This window comes from Anomaloglossus baeobatrachus, chromosome 5 (assembly GCF_048569485.1).
Source record: "Anomaloglossus baeobatrachus isolate aAnoBae1 chromosome 5, aAnoBae1.hap1, whole genome shotgun sequence".
Taxonomy (NCBI): Eukaryota; Metazoa; Chordata; class Amphibia; order Anura; family Aromobatidae; genus Anomaloglossus; species Anomaloglossus baeobatrachus.
Genome location: NC_134357.1, coordinates 376,970,349 through 376,990,204, shown reverse-complemented (window position 1 = coordinate 376,990,204; position 19,856 = coordinate 376,970,349). Strand labels below are relative to the sequence as shown.

General features: G+C 50.5%; 1 protein-coding gene and 1 long non-coding RNA gene across 3 annotated transcripts in view; one reads left to right on the top strand and one right to left on the bottom strand.

Moving 5' to 3' along the window:
* ZNF385C (zinc finger protein 385C) overlaps window positions 1-19,856 on the bottom strand; it is a 509,180-nt gene that overhangs the window by 227,395 nt on the left and 261,929 nt on the right. Inside the window, exon 2 of one of the 2 annotated variants that reach the window (XM_075350020.1) lies at window positions 11,202-11,453. In XM_075350020.1, the coding sequence (XP_075206135.1) occupies window positions 11,202-11,451 (250 nt within the window). In that variant the 5' untranslated portion in view covers window positions 11,452-11,453. Of the gene's footprint in view, window positions 1-11,201; window positions 11,454-19,856 lie in introns of those variants that run through there. The other variant, XM_075350019.1, reaches the window with a different exon arrangement.
* LOC142311516 (uncharacterized) overlaps window positions 1-19,856 on the top strand; it is a 92,936-nt gene that overhangs the window by 43,167 nt on the left and 29,913 nt on the right. The gene's annotated exons all lie outside the window — the stretch shown is intronic.

Below are 19,856 nucleotides of genomic sequence, written 5' to 3'. Positions count from 1 at the left end.
CACCAAGACCACCTTCTGTGACTCCGTGGTCCCTGGGACTCCTCCGCTGCCTTCTCTTGCACGGACTGTTCTACTGCCCATCAGTGCTTCAGCTGCCGGACTCCCTACCACCATCTCAGAGAGTTCGGTCCAGTGGATCCACCTCCTGGGTCTGCCCGACCGCCCGGCCGTGACAGTAAGATCAGGCCATGGATCCCGCTGCAGCACTAATGGCTCTGCAAGAGGAACTCCAACGCCAGCGTGAAGTCCAGACCCGCATGCTGCAATTCATGACCTCCGTGGACACCCGCCTGTACACATTACAAGCATCAATGACGCCTGCGGCACCCAGGTCCCCCGCCAGGCAAGCCATGGCCCCCGCACCAGTGGCAACCTCGTCAGATGCTTCCCGACTCCGTTTGGCGTCACCTCCTCGTTATGCTGGAGATCCCAAGACCTGCAGGGGCTTCATAAATCAATGTTCCCTTCATTTCACGCAGCTGCCACATCTGTTCGCCTCCGACCAAGCCAAGGTCGCCTTTATAATGTCCCACCTAGAGGGCGAGGCGCTGGCGTGGATGAACCCCTTGTGGGAGAAGGAGGACCCCATGACCAAGGATCTTCAACAGTTCCTGCAGGCATTCCGCAGCACCTTTGACGAGCCGGGACGCGCTTCTGCCTCTGCTTCATCACTCCTCCGCCTACGTCAAGGAACACTGACGGTGGGCCAATACGCCATCCGTTTTCGCACTTTGGCTTCAGAACTCGGGTGGAATAATGAGGCCCTAACAGCCGCCTTCTGGGAGGGACTCTCGAGTCGCATCAAGGATGAGTTGGCGGGTCGGGACGTGCCCTCCACCCTAGATGCCCTGATTGCCCTAGCAACTCGTGTGGACATACGTTTTCAGGAGCGCTCCAAAGAGCTATCTCGTGAGAGACGCCCGTTACGGCATTCATCTCCTCCTCAGAAGCCCTCCGTACCTCAGTCATCAACAGCTGGGAGTCCCGTCCACGAGCCCATGCAGATTGACCGAGTGCGTCAGTCTGCACAACGTAGAGCAGAGCGGCTTGCCCAGGGTCTCTGCTTTTACTGCGGTGAGGGCACACACCTCCTCCGTTCCTGTCCGGAAAGGCCGGGAAACTCCAAAGCCTAGGGTTGGTAGGAGAGGCCACCCTAGGTGCTGGGACTCTCTCCGATCCGGTCACATGGACCGTGCAAGTGACAACGGGAGAGACGCGGTTCACGGCTGAGGCCTATCTTGATTCCGGGGCAGCAGGCAATTTCATCCAGCAAGCCACCGTGGACAAATACCAGGTGCCTGTTATCCCACTCAACAAGCCCCTGGTGATTGCCTCTGTGGATGGGAGACCCCTTTCTGACACCATCTCCTGGACCACCAGGCCGGTTGAACTGCGCATCGGTGCTCTTCACACCGAGAACATCGCCTTCTACGTCCTACCGCACATGTCCCATCAGATCCTGCTGGGCCTTCCATGGTTACGGACTCACGAACCATCAGTCAGCTGGGGCACTGGCGAAATCACCCGCTGGGGTGCTTCGTGTCATGAGAGATGCCTAAAATCCACACAACCCATCCGACGACCTCCGGTTCCTGAGAACCTACCGGGGCTGCCCTCGGCTTATTGGTCCTTTGCTGATGTCTTTGATAAAAAAGAATCCGAGGTACTGCCGCCACATCGCCCCTACGATTGTGCCATCGACCTGCTCCCTGGAACAACGCCACCACGAGGACGGATATATCCTTTATCTCCAGCCGAAACAAGGGCTATGTCGACTTACATCTCAGAGAGCCTGGCTAGGGGATTCATTCGGAGATCCTCCTCTCCTGCTGGAGCAGGTTTCTTCTTTGTCAAGAAAAAAGAGGGCGATTTACGTCCCTGCATCGACTACCGGGGTCTGAATCAGATCACTGTTAAGAACAAGTACCCTCTGCCGCTCATCCCCGAATTGTTTGACCGGCTTAGAGGAGCTCGTCTGTTCACCAAGCTGGATCTTCGGGGTGCTTACAATCTGGTGCGCATCCGCTCTGGTGACGAATGGAAGACCGCGTTTAATACGCGTGATGGACATTATGAGTACTGCGTGATGCCCTTCGGCCTGTGTAACGCCCCTGCCGTCTTCCAAGAACTGGTGAACGACGTGTTCCGAGACCTCCTCTACACCTGTGTGGTAGTATATCTAGATGACATCCTTGTCTTCTCTCCGGACCTCCCAACCCACAGAGAGCACGTACAGCTGGTTCTACGACGACTAAGGGAGAACCGTCTGTACGCAAAGTATGAGAAGTGTGTCTTTGAGCAGTCTTCTCTCCCCTTTCTGGGGTACATCATCTCTGAGACTGGACTGCAGATGGATCCCAAGAAGGTCTCCGCCATTCTCAACTGGCCTCCCCCTTCTGGACTGAAGGCAATCCAACGCTTCCTGGGATTCGCCAACTACTACCGCCAATTCGTCCCTCACTTCTCTGCTCTGACTGCTCCACTTTCCGCTTTGACTAAGAAAGAGGCAAATCCAAAGGACTGGTCGCCTGCGGCCGACGCCGCGTTTGGCTCTTTGAAGCGGGCTTTTGCTTCCTCGCCTGTACTTCACCGTCCGGAGTTGAACCGCCAGTTCACCTTGGAGGTGGATGCCTCCTCCTCAGGAGCCGGAGCAGTGCTCATGCAGAAGTCCTCCTCCGGGAAGATGGTGACTTGCGGATTCTTCTCCAAGGGCTTCTCAGCGCCTGAACGCAACTATACCATCGGGGACCGAGAGCTCTTGGCAGTCAAACTGGCACTGGAGGAATGGCGCTACCTCCTGGAAGGTGCAGTGTATCCCGTGATCATCTACACGGACCACAAGAACCTAGAATACCTGCGGTCCGCTCAGCGACTGAACCCACGGCAAGCCAGGTGGTCCTTATTCTTTGCCAGGTTCGACTTTCAGCTTCACTTCCGACCCGCGGACAAGAATGTACGCGCTGATGCCTTGTCCAGGTCTTTCATGCCCATGGAGCAGGAGGAAGAGACTACCCAACCCATCATCTGTCCTAGCAACATCATTCCGGTGGCCCCTGTTACCCTAGCCCAGATACCGCCCGGGAAGACCTATGTCTCCGATACCGACAGGCAAAAAGTGTTACACTGGGGTCATGCCTCAAAAACAGCCGGGCATGCTGGTCAGAAGAGAACATGGGGTGCGATTGTACGCCATTACTGGTGGCCATCCCTTCGCACGGACGTCGCTGCTTTTGTCTCTGCCTGCTCCTCCTGTGCCAGGAACAAGACGCCCAAACACTTGCCCCATGGCCGTCTTCTGCCTTTACCGATACCCTCAGTCCCGTGGCAACACATAGCAATGGACTTTATTACGGACTTGCCATTATCCTCCGGGCACACAGTCATATGGGTCGTGGTTGATCGATTCTCCAAAATGGCCCACTTCGTTCCTATGGCCGGACTGCCCTCTGCTCAGGAACTCGCGGAAGCCTATATACATCACATCTTCCGCTTGCATGGCTTTCCATCCCACATAGTGTCCGACAGAGGAACTCAGTTCACCTCCCGCTTCTGGAGGGCTCTATGCAAACATCTGGGAGTGACTCTGGACTTTTCTTCTTCTTACCATCCTCAGTCTAACGGCCAAGTGGAGAGGGTCAATCAAATCGTGACCTCATACCTACGTCACTATGTCAACGCCCATCACGACGACTGGTCCTCGCTTCTGCCTTGGGCTGAATTCTCCCATAACCACCACGTCAGTGAGTCATCCTCCGAATCTCCCTTCCATGTTGTTTATGGACTCCAGCCCGCCGTCCCATTGCCTATATCCCCTTCATCGGATGTTCCGGCTGCTGATACTGCAGTTCGTGACTTTGCTACCATTTGGGACTCTGTCAAAGCGTCCCTTGGGCGCGCTTCCCAGCGGATGAAGAAACACGCTGACAAGAGACGTCTGGATCCTCCGTGTTTCTCTCCTGGTGACCTGGTCTGGCTTGCTTCCCAGTACATCCGATTGAAGATACCTTCCTACAAGCTGGGTCCTCGCTACATCGGGCCGTTTAAGGTCCTCAGCAAGATCAATGAGGTATCCTACAAGCTACAGCTCCCGGCCACGATGAGGATACCCAACTCCTTCCACGTCTCTCTGCTCAAGCCGGTTGTCCTTGGTCCCTTCTCCGCTGCTGCCAGTCCGGCCCCTCCTCCTATTGCCGATGATGACATCTATGCGGTAAGGGATATCGTGGCCATGAAGACCGTACGAGGTCGACAGTTCTTCCTGGTGGACTGGGAAGGGTATGGTCCTGAGGATAGGTCTTGGGAGCCCAGGGAGAACGTGGGCACTCCTCTTATCCGTGCCTTCATGTCCCGGTTGCGGGGAGGGGGGCGTGGGGGGGGGGGGTACTGTCACGCTCCCCGGGTCCTCACCCCCGTTCCCCGGCTCACCTGCCACGCTCTCCGCTCCCCAGTCACCGGATTCCGTCCGTCCCAGGGCTCCGGGCCCCCGATCCCGGCGCCCGACAGCTTCCCTGGACCTGGCCGGCTCCCCTGCGTCCTCCTCGCAGCCTCCTTCCCTGGCTTCTGGCACCCGGGCGGCGCGCATGCGCATTAGGGCGCGCGCGCGGTCACTGACCCTTTCTTAAAGGGCCAGCGTCCATTAACAGGAAATGAGGTTGCACAGGTACAGGGTATATAGGGGGTCATTGTCCAAGGGGGCGGGGCCTGATCTTCGTGTTCCCTGAGCTAGGAGTCAGGTCTCTTGGTGTTTATGTGCCTGTACTCACCTATCTGTCTTTGTAGAGCCGTACCTGCCTCGCCATCCAGTCTGCCGTGTCCTGATCCCCGCACGCTGTCCGTCTGCCATCTGACAGTCCGTACCATCCCGGATCCCTGCGGTGACCCGTCATCTTGCTCCAGAGGTTCCGGACCCCGCCTGATATCACCTCGGCCTCCGAACCTGAGCTACGTCACCAAGACCACCTTCTGTGACTCCGTGGTCCCTGGGACTCCTCCGCTGCCTTCTCTTGCACGGACTGTTCTACTGCCCATCAGTGCTTCAGCTGCCGGACTCCCTACCACCATCTCAGAGAGTTCGGTCCAGTGGATCCACCTCCTGGGTCTGCCCGACCGCCCGGCCGTGACAATATGCTACACGTCTAGAAACAGTTTCCATAATTTCCCATAACATACACTTCACTTCTAAAAATGGTTTCCCTAATTTCCCACTAACATATACTTCACTTCTAGAAATGGTTTCCATAACTTCCCACTAGCATATACTTCACTTCTAGAAATGGTTTCCATAATTTCACAGTAACATATACTTCACTTCTAGAAATGGTTTCCATAATTTCACAGTAACATATACCGTACTTCACTTCTAGAAATGGTTTCCATAACTTCCCACTAACATACTTAACTTCTAGAAATGGTTTCCATAATTTCCCATAACATACACTTCACTTTTAGAAATGGTTTCCATAATTTATCAGTAACATATACTACACTACTAGAAATGGTTTCTTTAATTTCCCGGTAACATGCACCACTTCAAAAAATGGTTTCAATAATTTTCTAGTAAAATACACCATTTTTAGAAATGGTTTCCATAATTTCCAAGTAACATATACTTCACTTCTGGAACTGGTTTCCATAATTTCCCAGTAACATATACTTCCCTTCTAGAAATGCTTTCCATACTTCCCCACTAGCATTTACTACAGTTCTAGAAATGGTCTCTATAATTTCCCAGTAACATGCACCACTTCTAGAAATAATTTCCCAAGGTGTTGCTAGTTGAATGTTGTACAAAGGCTAAAACACACATGAAGAAGCTCCATAGGGAAGAATGTTAAAGGGGTTGTCTGGGCTCATGATATTGATCACCTACCCTTGGGATAGGTCATCAATATTAGATCGGTGAAGGTCCAACTCCCATCACCCCCATCAATCCAGTTGTCAGATCTAAACAGTAAATGAAGCTGAACACAAAGAATACACATTCTCTTTCCAAAACCAACCCCTCTATTGCTTTAGACCACAAGGGATTTTGACACTGACCAGTTCAATAAAATAGACCATCCACAAGGGATTTTGACATTGACTTCAACACTGAATGTTGCCATTGACATTTTCAGTACCTGGACCACCAGGAAATTAACGGCATTAGCAGCTGAATGGCACTAGACTAGGGGAAGCTTAGATAGTAAAAGGTGTGTGCACAAAGCTCTGGAAACATATCTGCCAGCATAGATTACAGGAGATTGCCATAGTGTGCCCATTTTCACCAGGCCTAGAGACATCAAGTACCTTTGTAATATATCTGTAGTTTATCGTAGGTGTCTATGTCGGACTCTGCTGCTTATATAACACAAAGTTGTGAGGTGCAATAGGCCCAAGCAAAGTAGATGCCCAAATGATTGATTTAGTAAGGCATTACTCAGATGTCAATTTTATTTTGCATATGAGAAATAATGGATCATTTATCATCTGTGTGCTATATCTGATCTTCAGCCATTTTTGATCCATGAATCTGTTTTCTTTCTGTCAATGTAGCATCCATTTTTCTTATAAGCAAAAAAATAAGGAAAAGTTTGGATGAAAACTAGATCAAATGAATTGCATAAAATATAGGATGGCAATCAGAACCAGAAAGCTGGATTAAAACCAAGACATATCTCTGTTTTTTGGTTCTTTTTTTTAAACATAGACATGCCAACATGTACCCAACATTTCTGACCATGAGAGCCACATTCGGCTCTGGGAGAGGGTCGCGAGCAACATCCGGCATAGAGAGAGAGGGTTGTGAGCCACATCCAGCTCCTGCCTTCCTCACAGTAGTGACACCTAGAGGCTCCATTACCAGTACATTAATAGACAAAGCTTTTCCACAGAATTCCCACTAAGACAGAATACCAATATCCAAGGGTTCCTACATGGCCCCCATTCAGATCTGCTCTTCTGTGTGGACCTGCTCACAAAAGTCACCATCTGGAAACCTGCTCTTCTTAGCTGTTTGCTCGACCCAGTGCTTATACACCAAGCTGGAAGACAGCCGCGAGCCATATTTCAAAGACCCGAGAGCCACATGTGGATCCCAAGCCACTGGTTGGGGACCCCTGCCCGAGACTATAATGGGTACATGTTCCCCATGTGAAAAACATGGAGAGAACATGTATGTGAAAAATAGGAGTCTGTATGAGCTCTAAGAACATATGGCTGCTTTCTCATTGCTTTATTACCTACATTCAGTGGACCCATCGGAACTTTCATCCGAATTCCCCCGCAAAATGGGTTTTGGACACATGCACCAACGGGAGCCATTGACTATAATGGAGCAGACAGAGTCACCGTGAGCTCTGTCTTGCACCATTTTCGGGCGTATATGCTTTTTGCAAGCAGACACCCTTACGCAGTCTACTATGTCTGGGTGTCCACCTTCAGAAAGCGTACACTCCCGAAAATGGTGCACGACAGAGCACACGGTGACTCTGTCTGCACCATTATAGTCAATGGCCCTGTTGGCGCATGAGTCTGACACCCATTTTGCAGGGGAAATTGGAGCTCTCAGGCCTTTGAAATGTGGCTCACGGCTGTCTTCCAGCTTGGTGTATAAGCACCAGGTCTAGCAAACAGCTATGAAGAGCAGGTCTCCAGATGGTGACTTTTGTGAGCAGCCTTAGTTTGACAGTTGTATAGCGGTAAGCTGTATTGCTACCCAGCGGTATGAGTTTAGTTCCCAAACATGGCAATGTCTGCAGTCCATCAGTCTTACCCAGGTTTGTCTTTTCTTTCTTTCACAATCCAAAAATTATACATTTACAATGTGGAACTATAGAGTGTATTAAAATATTACAAAAGGTGGTAAAAACGATCACTAACCTCAAAACATCCTTCATCTGAAAGACAAAGATTCCTCTTTGGCTATTCAATCGTAATGAGAACAAATAAGTGATATTAATAAACATTGAGAATAAAGCTCATTTGGTTCCTGCACAACCCACAGGCAGAGCGGAGGACAAATTAGCATAATTACATTTACATAATACCTCATCCAGAGAAATGAACTGCTCTCATGCTCGGGTGCACAGAAGTGGGGTAACTGTCTGTGTAAGCTGCCATATGGGAACTCGCAGCCTACAGAGGACTTTTCCCAAGTGCCTCATTCACTAAAGAGTGCGTCTCTGCAGATTTCAGGAAGGGCTGACTTCATCCCACACACCTACAGTGGAATGGATTTTTTTTCCCCATTTATATATACAAGTCATAGGGTTAATTAAGCTAGAGTCATAAAAGTAAACTCAGCAAGTTGTGAAGTTGACACCTCAGGCAATTTATATTGATTCCAAGAAACATATTCATCAAAAATATGCACAATGATACCGAGGAAAAAAATTGTAATAGTGTTTGTGTAGCATGGCGTACTTTTATGCCACATTGGCTTCCATATCTATATATATAATTGCCTTATTCTGTCTGTCTGTCTGTCTGTTTTGCTCCAAAATGACGTCATTACAGTGACAACCGTCGCCACACCGCGCGCACTAAAGAGCCTGCGACCAACGGCTCAGTTAACTGAACAGCCCGAACTACGGGCCGACAGGACGACGCCCGAGACTTTTCCCCGCACCCACACGGAGCCCCAACTCCCCGGTGTGTGCTGCAAAATCGGGAGCCCACACCGGCAACCCAGCCGTCACATACCCACCGCTCCCACACATTACCCCACTCGGCTCCACCCCTCCGCACTCCGCCCTCCGCATGTATACACTGAACACACATACACACACACGAAGTCACCTGTCCCCACCCATGCAGTCCCCAGCACTGACGTCCTCAGCGCCATGGCCCCGCTCAGCTCCATCCACCCGCACTCCGCCCCCGCACACATTACCACGCTTGGCTCCACCCCCACGCTTCACCCCGCCCACGCACACATTACCCCACTTGGCTCCACCCCCCGCACTCCGCCCCCGCACTCTGCCCTCCGCATTTATACACTGAACACACACACACACGAATAGTCACCTGTTCACAGCCATGCAGTCCCCAGCACTGACGTCATCAGCGCCATGGCCCCGCTCGGCTCCACCCACCCCCGGACACATTACTCCACTCGGCTCCGCCCCCCTGCACTCCGCCCTCCGCATGTATACACTGAACACACACACACCTGGATAGTCACCTGTCCCCAGCCATGCAGTCCCTGGCACTGACGTCCTCAGCGCCATGGCCCCACTCTGCTCCACCCCCCCGCACTACGCACCCCACACACATTACCCCGCAGGATGGGAGCACATGTCAGGATGGTGGCTGCCCCACGATGGGGGCACATACCAGCATTGGGCCACATCACAGCATCAGCATATTTGTACTTAACTTTACACTGTTCATGGCCTTCTTTCATTACAAGCCATGGACATCATTAAACATTAGACTCATCCATTAAAACTGTTCCTTCTGTTCTTTGTCATTTTAAAACCAATAAACAATCATAAGAATACTAAATTAAACCTAACCCATGCAGTCCATTCATTACCTTATTATTCAATCTGGTAACCTACATACACATTCTAGACTACCCGATACGTTAGAATTGGGCCACCTTCTAGTAACACAATAAACATAATGGTAAAAGTTGATCGGTGGAGGTTTCAGAAGCCGGACCTGGATCATATGATATACATACAGTGTATATACTATATATATATATATATATATATATATATATATATATACACACAGTACAGACCAAACGTTTGGACACACCTTCTCATTCAAAGAGTTTTCTTTATTTTCAGGACTCTGAAAATTGTAGATTCACATTGAAGGCATCAAAACTATGAATTAAAACATGTGGAATGAAATACTTAAAAAAGTGTGATACAACTGAAAATATGTCTTATATTCTAGGTTCTTCAAAGTAGCCACCTTTTGCTTTCATTACTATTTTGCACACTCTTGGCATTCTCTTGAAGAGCTTCAAGAGGTAGTCACCGGAAATGGACTTCCAACAGTCTTGAAGGAATTCCCAGAGATGCTTAGCACTTTTTGGCCCTTTTGCCTTCACTCTGGGGACGAGCTTTCCCCAAACCATCTTGATTGGGTTCAGGTCTGGTGACTGTGGAGACCAGGTCATCTGGCGTAGCACCCCATCACTCCCCTTCTTAGTCAAATAGCCCTTACACAGCCTGGAGGTGTGTTTGGGGTCATTGTCCTGTTGAAAAATAAATGATGGTCCAACTAAACACAAACCGGATGGAATAGCACGCCACTGCAAGATGCTGTAGACATGCTGGTTCTGTATGCCTTCAATTTTGAATAAATCCCCAACAGTGTCACCAGAAAAGCACCCCCACACCATCACACCTCCTCCTCCATGCTTCACAGTGGGAACCAGCCATGTGGAGTCCATCTGTTCACCTTTTCTACAAAAACACGGTTGTTGGATCCAAAGATCTCAAATTTGGACTCATCAGACCAAAGCACAGATTTCCACTGATCTAATGTCCATTTTTTGTGTTCTTTAGCACAAACAAGTCTCTTCTGCTTGTTTCCTGTCCTTATAATCCAAGCGGTAGAGGAGGAAGCAGGTTTAAAATACCGCGCCAAACCACAGAAAATCCAGATGCTGTTAGTAAATCCCTTTTTCTTTATTTTTTACACAGGTCTACGCGTTTCGAGGACATATCCATCCCCGTCCTCAGGACAATGTACAGAGAAAAACTATAGCAAGCATGGAGCCGTTAGCTCCTATATATGTGTTAGAATGCAGCCACGTATTCAGAAATGACGTCATCCACCCCTCCGTGACTCATAGACACGTGCAGCGGTGGATAAAGTTGCCAGCATTGACAAACAAAGGAAAAAAGAGAGAGAAAAAAAAAAGTAAGACCTGGGTAAGACCCTATTTGCGCCTTATTTTCTCCACAGCTCTTCTCACCATTTATATGTTTCCTGTCCTTAGCATTGGTTTCCTAGCAGCTATTTTACCATGAAGGCCTGCTGCACAAAGCCTCCTCTTAACAGTTGTTCTAGAGATGAGAACGTGTGTCCAAACGTTTGGTCTGTACTGTATATAGCTATATATAGATATATATATATATATATATATATATATATATATATATACCTCAGAACTAGCCTCAAATATACAATAACACTACATTGAAGAGTAATGGCATTGGTCTGGTTATAGCTCGTGAGGTCTGAGGTCTCCTTACCATGGATGGTTGAGTTCCTGCCCTTGTTCATCTGTTTTAGTCTTTTTTGGTGAGATTTGCCATTATAATGTATTTGGGCTTGGGCAGCAGAGTTGAGCTGGATGTTGCAGACGTCACATAGAGTATAGGATGACAATCTCTTCTGCTTCGACTGCAGGTCCATCGTGAGGCTGTCCGACTGTCCATCCGCACAAAAGGGAATAGTTAGCATGGAGTCTGTAGAGTAGGCAGGACTCACAGGACGCTTCATGGCTGCATACAAAAAAATAAGGAGGAAAGACATGTTTTAATCAAATGTGCCCAAGCAATGATAACATAAATCTGTTGACCAATAGTGCTAGAATATGGCTGCTCAAATGAGTCGTCTGTGGATCAGTCTGCAATAACACTACTGGGTATTTGGAATTAATTTGTTAACACAGCAGGAAAGAAAGAGAATAAGACAATAGTATAAAACACAACCATGCACATACTACAGAGGGTAAGATACCTGCTGTATTTCGATTGGACTTAGAATACATTTTAATTAAAATCAATAGCATATTGCTGTCACAAAGTTTTTGATATCTCACCTGAGAGCAGCATGACATAAGACAAGAGACCCTGGTTCTAGTGATGTATCACTTACTGGGCTACTTGCTGCAGTTTTGATAAAATCACAGTTTTATCTGCCATACCAGCTCTTTGAATGCTGATCTCTGTATAAACCTGCCCCCACCACTGATTGGCAGCATTCTGTGTACACAGTGCATAGGCAGAAAGATGTCAATCAGTGGTGAGGGTGAGTCATGAATATGTTGGACTACATTGTATCAGGTTTATTAGTCCTCTAGTGATAATCCCCTGCAAGTAAAATAATGATATCATAAAAATTACAGCACAGAGCCCAGTAAGTGACACATTGCTGGAATCAGGGTTTCTGTCTCTACGTTATGCTGCTCTCAGATTACGTGGAAGAAAACTGGTACCATTTAAAAGGTTTTCTTGAATGTAAAATTTTTGACAAAATGTTCAGGTTTAAAAACAGATTAAAAAACCCCAATACCTCAGTAAACCCCCTGCAGGTCTGTTTTAGACTGTCCCTGGTCCCGGACTGGTCTCTGCTTCCTACTGCAGCGATGATGTCATTGTTGCAGGGTAATGTGAGGACTCTAGCAGTGACCTGCTACCATCAGTGATCAACTGCAGTGGTTTCATGTACCTGTGATGAGACGACATCGCTGCAGGGGGAGTTGGCTTTAATATGTCCTGACAGCAGCAAGTCTACAAAATATGTTGTTTAGTTTAAGTTAAACCTTTTTTCCATAGCTTTTAAGGTACTTTTGAGTTAATAGAGACGGTCTCTTTCCAGGGTACACATCTCTAGGTCTGAGTAATGGATGGTTACAAGCATTTCCTAATCAGGAGGATCTCCAAGTCATACATTAGAAAGAAAACCCACGGATTAAAATAGTAACATCGTAATGCTTAATTTCTCCTGTGGTGGCGCTGCTAGTATTCCCAATACAGAATACAGCTGAGGATTGCAGCAAGGGGATATTTGTAATTGGTTTGTTGTTAGAAGTTGGGGACCCTTCAAAGGAGCAGCAATTGTTCAAGACATTGAATTATACATTGGCTCGCTGCACAGTTGGAAACCATTTCTTATTCTAAAATTGCCTATAAGAGCCTGTTCTGCAATATGTACTTGAGATCGATATTTACTTTATCTGTGTTATCAACAGTCATAAATCATCACACTGCACAGGAGATCCCAACAGAAAGGAGATTTGCCAACTGGGCCACCAGGTGTCATTCCTGCAAATAGGCCTCCACGGTGTGTACTCTGCCTCAGTGTATACTCTGCCTCAGTCTGTATTCTGCCTCACTATATACTCTGCCTCAGTGTGTACTCTTCCCCAGTGTGTACTCTTCCCCAGTGTGCACTCTTCCCCAGTGTATGTATACTCTGCCTCAGTATATACTCTTCCTCAGTGTGTACTCTTCCCCAGTGTGTACTCTTCCCCAGTGTGTACTCTTCCCCAGTGTGCACTCTTCCCCAGTGTATGTATACTCTGCCTCAGTATATACTCTTCCTCAGTGTGTACTCTTCCCCAGTGTATGTATACTCTGCCTCAGTATATACTCTTCCCCAGTGTGTACTCTTCCCCAGTGTATGTATACTCTGCCTCAGTCTGTATTCTGCCTCACTATATACTCTGCCTCAGTGTGTACTCTGCCTCAGTGTGTACTCTTCCCCAGTGTGTACTCTTCCCCAGTGTGCACTCTTCCCCAGTGTATGTATACTCTGCCTCAGTATATACTCTTCCTCAGTGGGTACTCTTCCCCAGTGTATGTATACTCTGCCTCAGTATATATTCTTCCTCAGTGTGTACTCTTCCCCAGTGTATGTATACTCTGCCTCAGTATATACTTTACCTCGAGTGTATACTTTGTTTCAGTGTGTACTCTGCTTCAGTGTATACTTTACCTCAGTGTGCACTCTGCCTCAGTGCGTACTCTGCCTCAGTGCGTACTCTGCCTCAGTGTGTACTCTGCCTCAGTGTATGCTCTTCCTCAGTGTACACTCTGCCTCAGTGTATACTCTGCCTCAGTGTATATGTCGCGGGCGGAGGAGGGGACGCCGCGCTCTCCCACTGCTCGGGTCCGGCTGCCGCTGCTGCGGCCTGCTGCTGCTCGGTGGCTCGAGCGATGGGCCGGATCCCGGGGACTCGAGCGGCGCTCCTCGCCCGTGAGTGAAAGGGGATTGGTTTGTGGGATAGTTTATTGTCCGTGATGCCACCCACGGTTGTGGTTATTGTGTGGACACCACCGCTGCTCTTTATGGGGATCCCGGGAGCGGTGACAGGGAGCAGCACAGTTGTTGGTTCTCCCCTCCGTGGGTAGGGGGTAGTTGTCCCGGGGCCCAGTGATGAGGTGGGGGATGCTGGATGGCAGGGCCGGTGCAGGGCTTAGTGGGATGCAGGGACGCGGGGGCAGCGCTGTGCCTCACGGCACTGTGGTACTCACTCAGCCTGAGACGGGGACACAGTTCTCGGTAAAACACACGGCTGGAAAAATGGTTCCCACGGACGGCTGCACTTGCTTTTCCCCAGTAGTTGATGGTGACGGTCCCTTTTCCTGCACCTAAGATGATGATCGTAGCGATGGGTTCCCACCGGTAACCCACTCCCCGACTTTGTTATGGGCCGGAGGAGCCCTACTTTGCCCGCAGGCACTGGCCCTGAGAAACTGGTGCCTTGGCGGTGGCGGTGTCTCTCTACAATGGTTGGACTGTTGCCTTCACTCGGGACTTGGTTGTTGGGAGACCCAGAGGTCCCCTTCACTGACGGATTTGGCAAATTCACGGTGACTCCTAGCCTTGCCGGGATCCGAAAGGCCCCTGCTAATGGTGCTGACTGCTCTTCGTATACCGCTCCGGTACCGCCGGGCCACCACCCGTCCACGGTCCTTCCGGCAACCTCTAAGCAGCCTCTCCTACAGACAGTCACCGCTGTCTGCTGACCTTGCTGTCTCAGTCCAGGGCACACACCCGGACTAACTTCAGGCTTTCTTAACTGTTACTTTCTCTTCACCTTTCCTCCTCTCACTTGCTCCTCTACCACTTCACTTCAACTCCCTCACTGTTCTCTTCACTCCTCAAACTCATCTGCCTGGTTTTCCCGCCTCCAGGGCTGTGAACTCCTCGGTGGGCGGAGCCAACCGCCTGGCCCACCCCCTGGTGTGATCATCAGCCCCTGGAGGAAGGCAACAAGGATTTTTGGTTAGCCTTGGTGTTCCTATCTGGGGTGTAGGGTGTGGTGGTGTTGTGACCTGTGACCCCTGGCTTGCCCAGGGCGTCACATTACCCCTTAGCAAAATGCAGACCATCCGCGGGCTGCCCGTCCAACACCGGTTTTATTTTCTGAAAAGATATAAAAACATGACATACAAATAAAATAACTTCATCCCACATCGGGAGGTTCATTTCTTAAACGTTACCAACATTCTAAACAGTTGCGGCTGCCGCTCTCTCCCACCCAAGTAACCTGGCCCTTTTGCTGCCCCTAAAACCCAGGCAGCACCCCTTGACCCCAGTCCTGAACCAGTTAACCGAGCGGGATCTGTCCTTCCCCTCCAGAGGGTAGCCACCGGTTCCTGTGGTGGCTGGGCCCCAGCCTGCTCCACTGCGGGCCCTCCCTCCAACCTGCCTCTCCGGAGGCGGTAACGGTGCTGCAACAAACATATTTTTATTTACAAGCCACTTAACGTTTGTGGTTGCCCTGCAAGTTCACGGGCTGGTCCATAGGAGTTCCTATGCAGCTAGATGGTCCCCACGGGGACAACGGTGCCGGCAACGGCCGGTTTTAAATCACGGTTGAATCAGGTGACTTTCACGGTAATCATTTTCTTATTTTGCAAAACTTTAAAACTTTTTCAAACTGGTGGTCCCAACGGGGACTGGACAACGGTGCTCCGCTGCCCTACTCAGAGTCCTCAGCATCACCTGAGGGAGGGGGCTCAGCGCTCACACGGGACTCTTGGCTTGCCCGTAGCTTGGCATCCAGCGCGAACCCCCCCTTCTCCCCACAGTGCCGGGTGTACTGGACCAAGTCGCCCGGCATCAAGTTCCGACCAGGGTGCTCCTCTGGCAGGTGAGCATTCACATCCCGCCGGGCTATAAACACTTCGGCCTCCAGGCCCGGTTCATAAATAAATCCATAGCCCCGGCGGACATCAAACCGCCTCATCTGCCCTTCATACAACGGGCCCCGGACACGAAAAGTTGCCTGACGGAGGCTCTCTTTTTCCCGGATTGCACGGGCCACCAACTCCGCCTTTTTCCTTTCCCTTTCTTCAATCTCCAGGCCCAACGGTAACGGCTCCCTGTCTCAGTACGGCGCTGCTGCGAGATCCGGCGCACGGGTCGGGCCCCGCGGGACATTTTGGACGCTGCCCACTGTTAGAGATCTGGGCGGCAGGTCCCGCGGCTTCTTGGCCTTGGACGCCGCCTTGCAGCGGCAACCCGGCGCAACCTCAGCCGAGGTGTGGGGGATGGGCACAGGGGCTTTCCGCGGTTGGGCCTTCGGCACGGAACGGGTTATCAGCTCCGGCTCGGGGGACTTCTCTGGGGATGCTTCTGGTTCAGATTTCGGGGTCTTCCATGGCAGCACCTCCGGTTTGCTACGGGCTCCGGCTACAGGTCGGCCAGCCGGGGCGGGCATGCTGGGTATCGCTACCGGTTGCGGTGGCAGCGGGCTTAGTGGCGGGGTCACGGCTTCCGAGACGGGTGGCGAGGGAGGTAACAGGGCGAGAGGGTTTAGACTGGGTCCCGCAGCCGCGATGACCGGCCCTTCATGGGCATCGGGGCGTGGGTCACTCACCCTCCCTTCCTCAGCTTCCTCCTCGCGTCTCCGCACGGTTGCTATTACGTCCGCCATGTCGGTCTCCCACTCCTCCATGAGGAGCTGCATTTTGACCTGCAGCCTCTGGTAGAGCTGCGCGGGCCGGATCTCCACCCACGCCGCGGTTCCCGGCGTGGGGGTTATGGTGCTGCGGGACGGCATCCACATGTTGCTGACGACTTCTCCCAGGAACAAGATGGCTGCAGAGTCCTGGCGTCCCTGCTTTTATAGCCGCAGCTACATGCACTCAGTCGCCATTTCGTCCCCCTTAGCCTTTTTCCGGCCCCTCCTCTATCGGGGCGGGGTTTCGGCCTTCGCGCCTCCACTACTCGAGAAGACGCTCGAGCGGGAACTTTTCGCGCCAAAGATGGCGACTTCTGAAATTCTCCGCCCGGACACCTCCGGCGGTAACAAGGCGCACCTCTACCCAATGGCAGAGCGGTAAGATCCTGTTCGTGACGCCAAGTTGTCGCGGGCGGAGGAGGGGACGCCGCGCTCTCCCACTGCTCGGGTCCGGCTGCCGCTGCTGCTGCGGCCTGCTGCTGCTCGGTGGCTCGAGCGATGGGCCGGATCCCGGGGACTCGAGCGGCGCTCCTCGCCCGTGAGTGAAAGGGGATTGGTTTGTGGGATAATTTATTGTCCGTGACGCCACCCACGGTTGTGGTGATTGTGTGGACACCACCGCTGCTCTTTATGGGGATCCTGGGAGCGGTGACAGGGAGCAGCACAGTTGTTGGTTCTCCCCTCCGTGGGAAGGGGGTAGTTGTCCCGGGGCCCAGTGATGAGGTGGGGGATGCTGGATGGCAGGGCCGGTGCAGGGCTTAGTGGGATGCAGGGACGCGGGGGCAGCGCTGTGCCTCACGGCACTGTGGTACTCACTCAGCCTGAGACGGGGACACAGTTCTCGGTAAAACACACGGCTGGAAAAATGGTTCCCACGGACGGCTGCACTTGCTTTTCCCCAGTAGTTGATGGTGACGGTCCCTTTTCCTGCACCTAAGATGATGATGGTAGCGATGGGTTCCCACCGGTAACCCGCTCCCCGACTTGGTTATGGGCCAGAGGAGCCCTACTTTGCCCGCAGGCGCTGGCCCTGAGAAACTGGTGCCTTGGCGGTGGCGGTGTCTCTCTACAGTGGTTGGACTGTTGCCTTCACTCGGGACTTGGTTGTTGGGAGACCCAGAGGTCCCCTTCACTGACGGATTTGGCAAATTCACGGCGACTCCTAGCCTTGCCGGGATCCGAAAGGCCCCTGCCAATGGTGCTGACTGCTCTTCGTATACCGCTCCGGTACCGCCGGGCCACCACCCGTCCACGGTCCTTCCGGCAACCTCTAAGCAGCCTCTCCTACAGACAGTCACCGCCGTCTGCTGACCTTGCTGTCTCAGTCCGGGGCACACACCCGGACTAACTTCAGGCTTTCTTAACTGTTACTTTCTCTTCACCTTTCCTCCTCTCACTTGCTCCTCTACCACTTCACTTCAACTCCCTCACTGTTCTCTTCACTCCTCAAACTCATCTGCCTGGTTTTCCCGCCTCCAGGGCTGTGAACTCCTCGGTTTGCGGAGCCAACCGCCTGGCCCACCCCCTGGTGTGAACATCAGCCCCTGGAGGAAGGCAACAAGGATTTTTGGTTAGCCTTGGTGTTCCTATCTGGGGTGTAGGGTGTGGTGGTGTTGTGACCTGTGACCCCTGGCTTTCCCAGGGCGTCACATATACTCTCCCTCAGTGTGTACTCTCCCTCCATGGTGTGTATTCTGCCTCAGTGTATACGCTGCCTCAGTGTGTATTCTTCCTCAGTGTGTACTCTCCCTCAGAGTGTACTCTGCCTCCATGGTGTGCACTCTGCCTCAGTGTGTACTCTTCCTCAGTGTATACTCTTGCTCAGTGTATGCTCTGCCTCAGTGTATACTCTGCCTCAGTGTATACTCTGCCTCAGTGTATACTCTCCCTCAGAGTGTACTCTGCCTCCATGGTGTGTATTCTGCCTCAGTGTATAATCTGCCTCAGTGTGTACTCTGCCTCACTGTGTACTCTACCTCCATGGTGTGTACTCTGCATCAGTGTGTACTCTGCCTCAGTGTTTACTCTGCCTCATTGTACACTTTCCCTTGGTGTGGAAACACAAGAGGTTTATTTCTATATGTACTATGTAAGGTAGAGGACAGTCTGTGTGTCTGTAAACACCTATACTTTCTTTATCAGATATTATCATTATTACTAGTGCATTAATGCAGAATATCACAGTTTCTTTTTTGAGTCTCAAAAATCATGCAATACCTTAAATAAGTCACAAGATGGCATGACTACCTTATAACTAAATACTGTACCACACTATTCATGGTTCACGCACTTTACCCAAACTGGTGACAAGAAACAATTAGATTGGTAATTTCATTAGGAATAGTTTAAAATGCCCTGGACGGAGTTCAGCTGTTTGTCCCCACTGCTTTGCACTCCTATAGAGTGTGTGTAGTACATTCAGTTTGGCAGAGTTCAAAACTGTGTAATCTGAAGACAGCATGTTGTAAGGGTTAACACAGAGAATTCAGCCATGCCTCTCTTGGTAAGGTCTGTGGTGATGTTTATTTGCACTGTTTGTTTTAGCAGCATGACCTTATCATTCCTGTGACTAGTGCCAAGTTGTCTGACACACCCCCTCCTCTGATTGGCACCTCACTGTCAATGTACAATGTCTATAGAGAGCCTGGTGTGGGTGGGGGCAGCTCTCTCAGCTCTGCTACATGGCTAAATCTAAAAACTCTGATTGTGTCAGAACTGCTGCACCCAGTAATCTAAGTGATTCCTTGTTGGATTCAGGGAATCTTTATCTATATCATGCTGCTCTGAGATGAGGTGGCAAAAACCTGCTGACAGACTGCCTTTAATTTAAATACCATATTGAAGAGTGAACTCAGGTATAAATCTATGAGATATCCTCCATTTGACTACTAGTCGATAGTTTAATCTGGCTGGGAGAAAAGATCCCTCCATCGAGTCTATTAAAGGGGATGTCACACAGCTTTCCTATAGTCCTGATAATAATGCATCATTGTCTCCCATACTGATGATTAATGATTAGCAAAATTTGACATTATTTGAACCTCATAATAAGAAATAATTATAATTTTATATATATATAGCGCCAACATATTCCACAGCACTCTTCAGTTACATCTGGTTCACATCTAGATGAGAGCGGTAATGGTGCCCATAATGGACACCTCCCAGCTTTCCTAAAAACACACTGTATCAAGCATGAAGTGGAAGA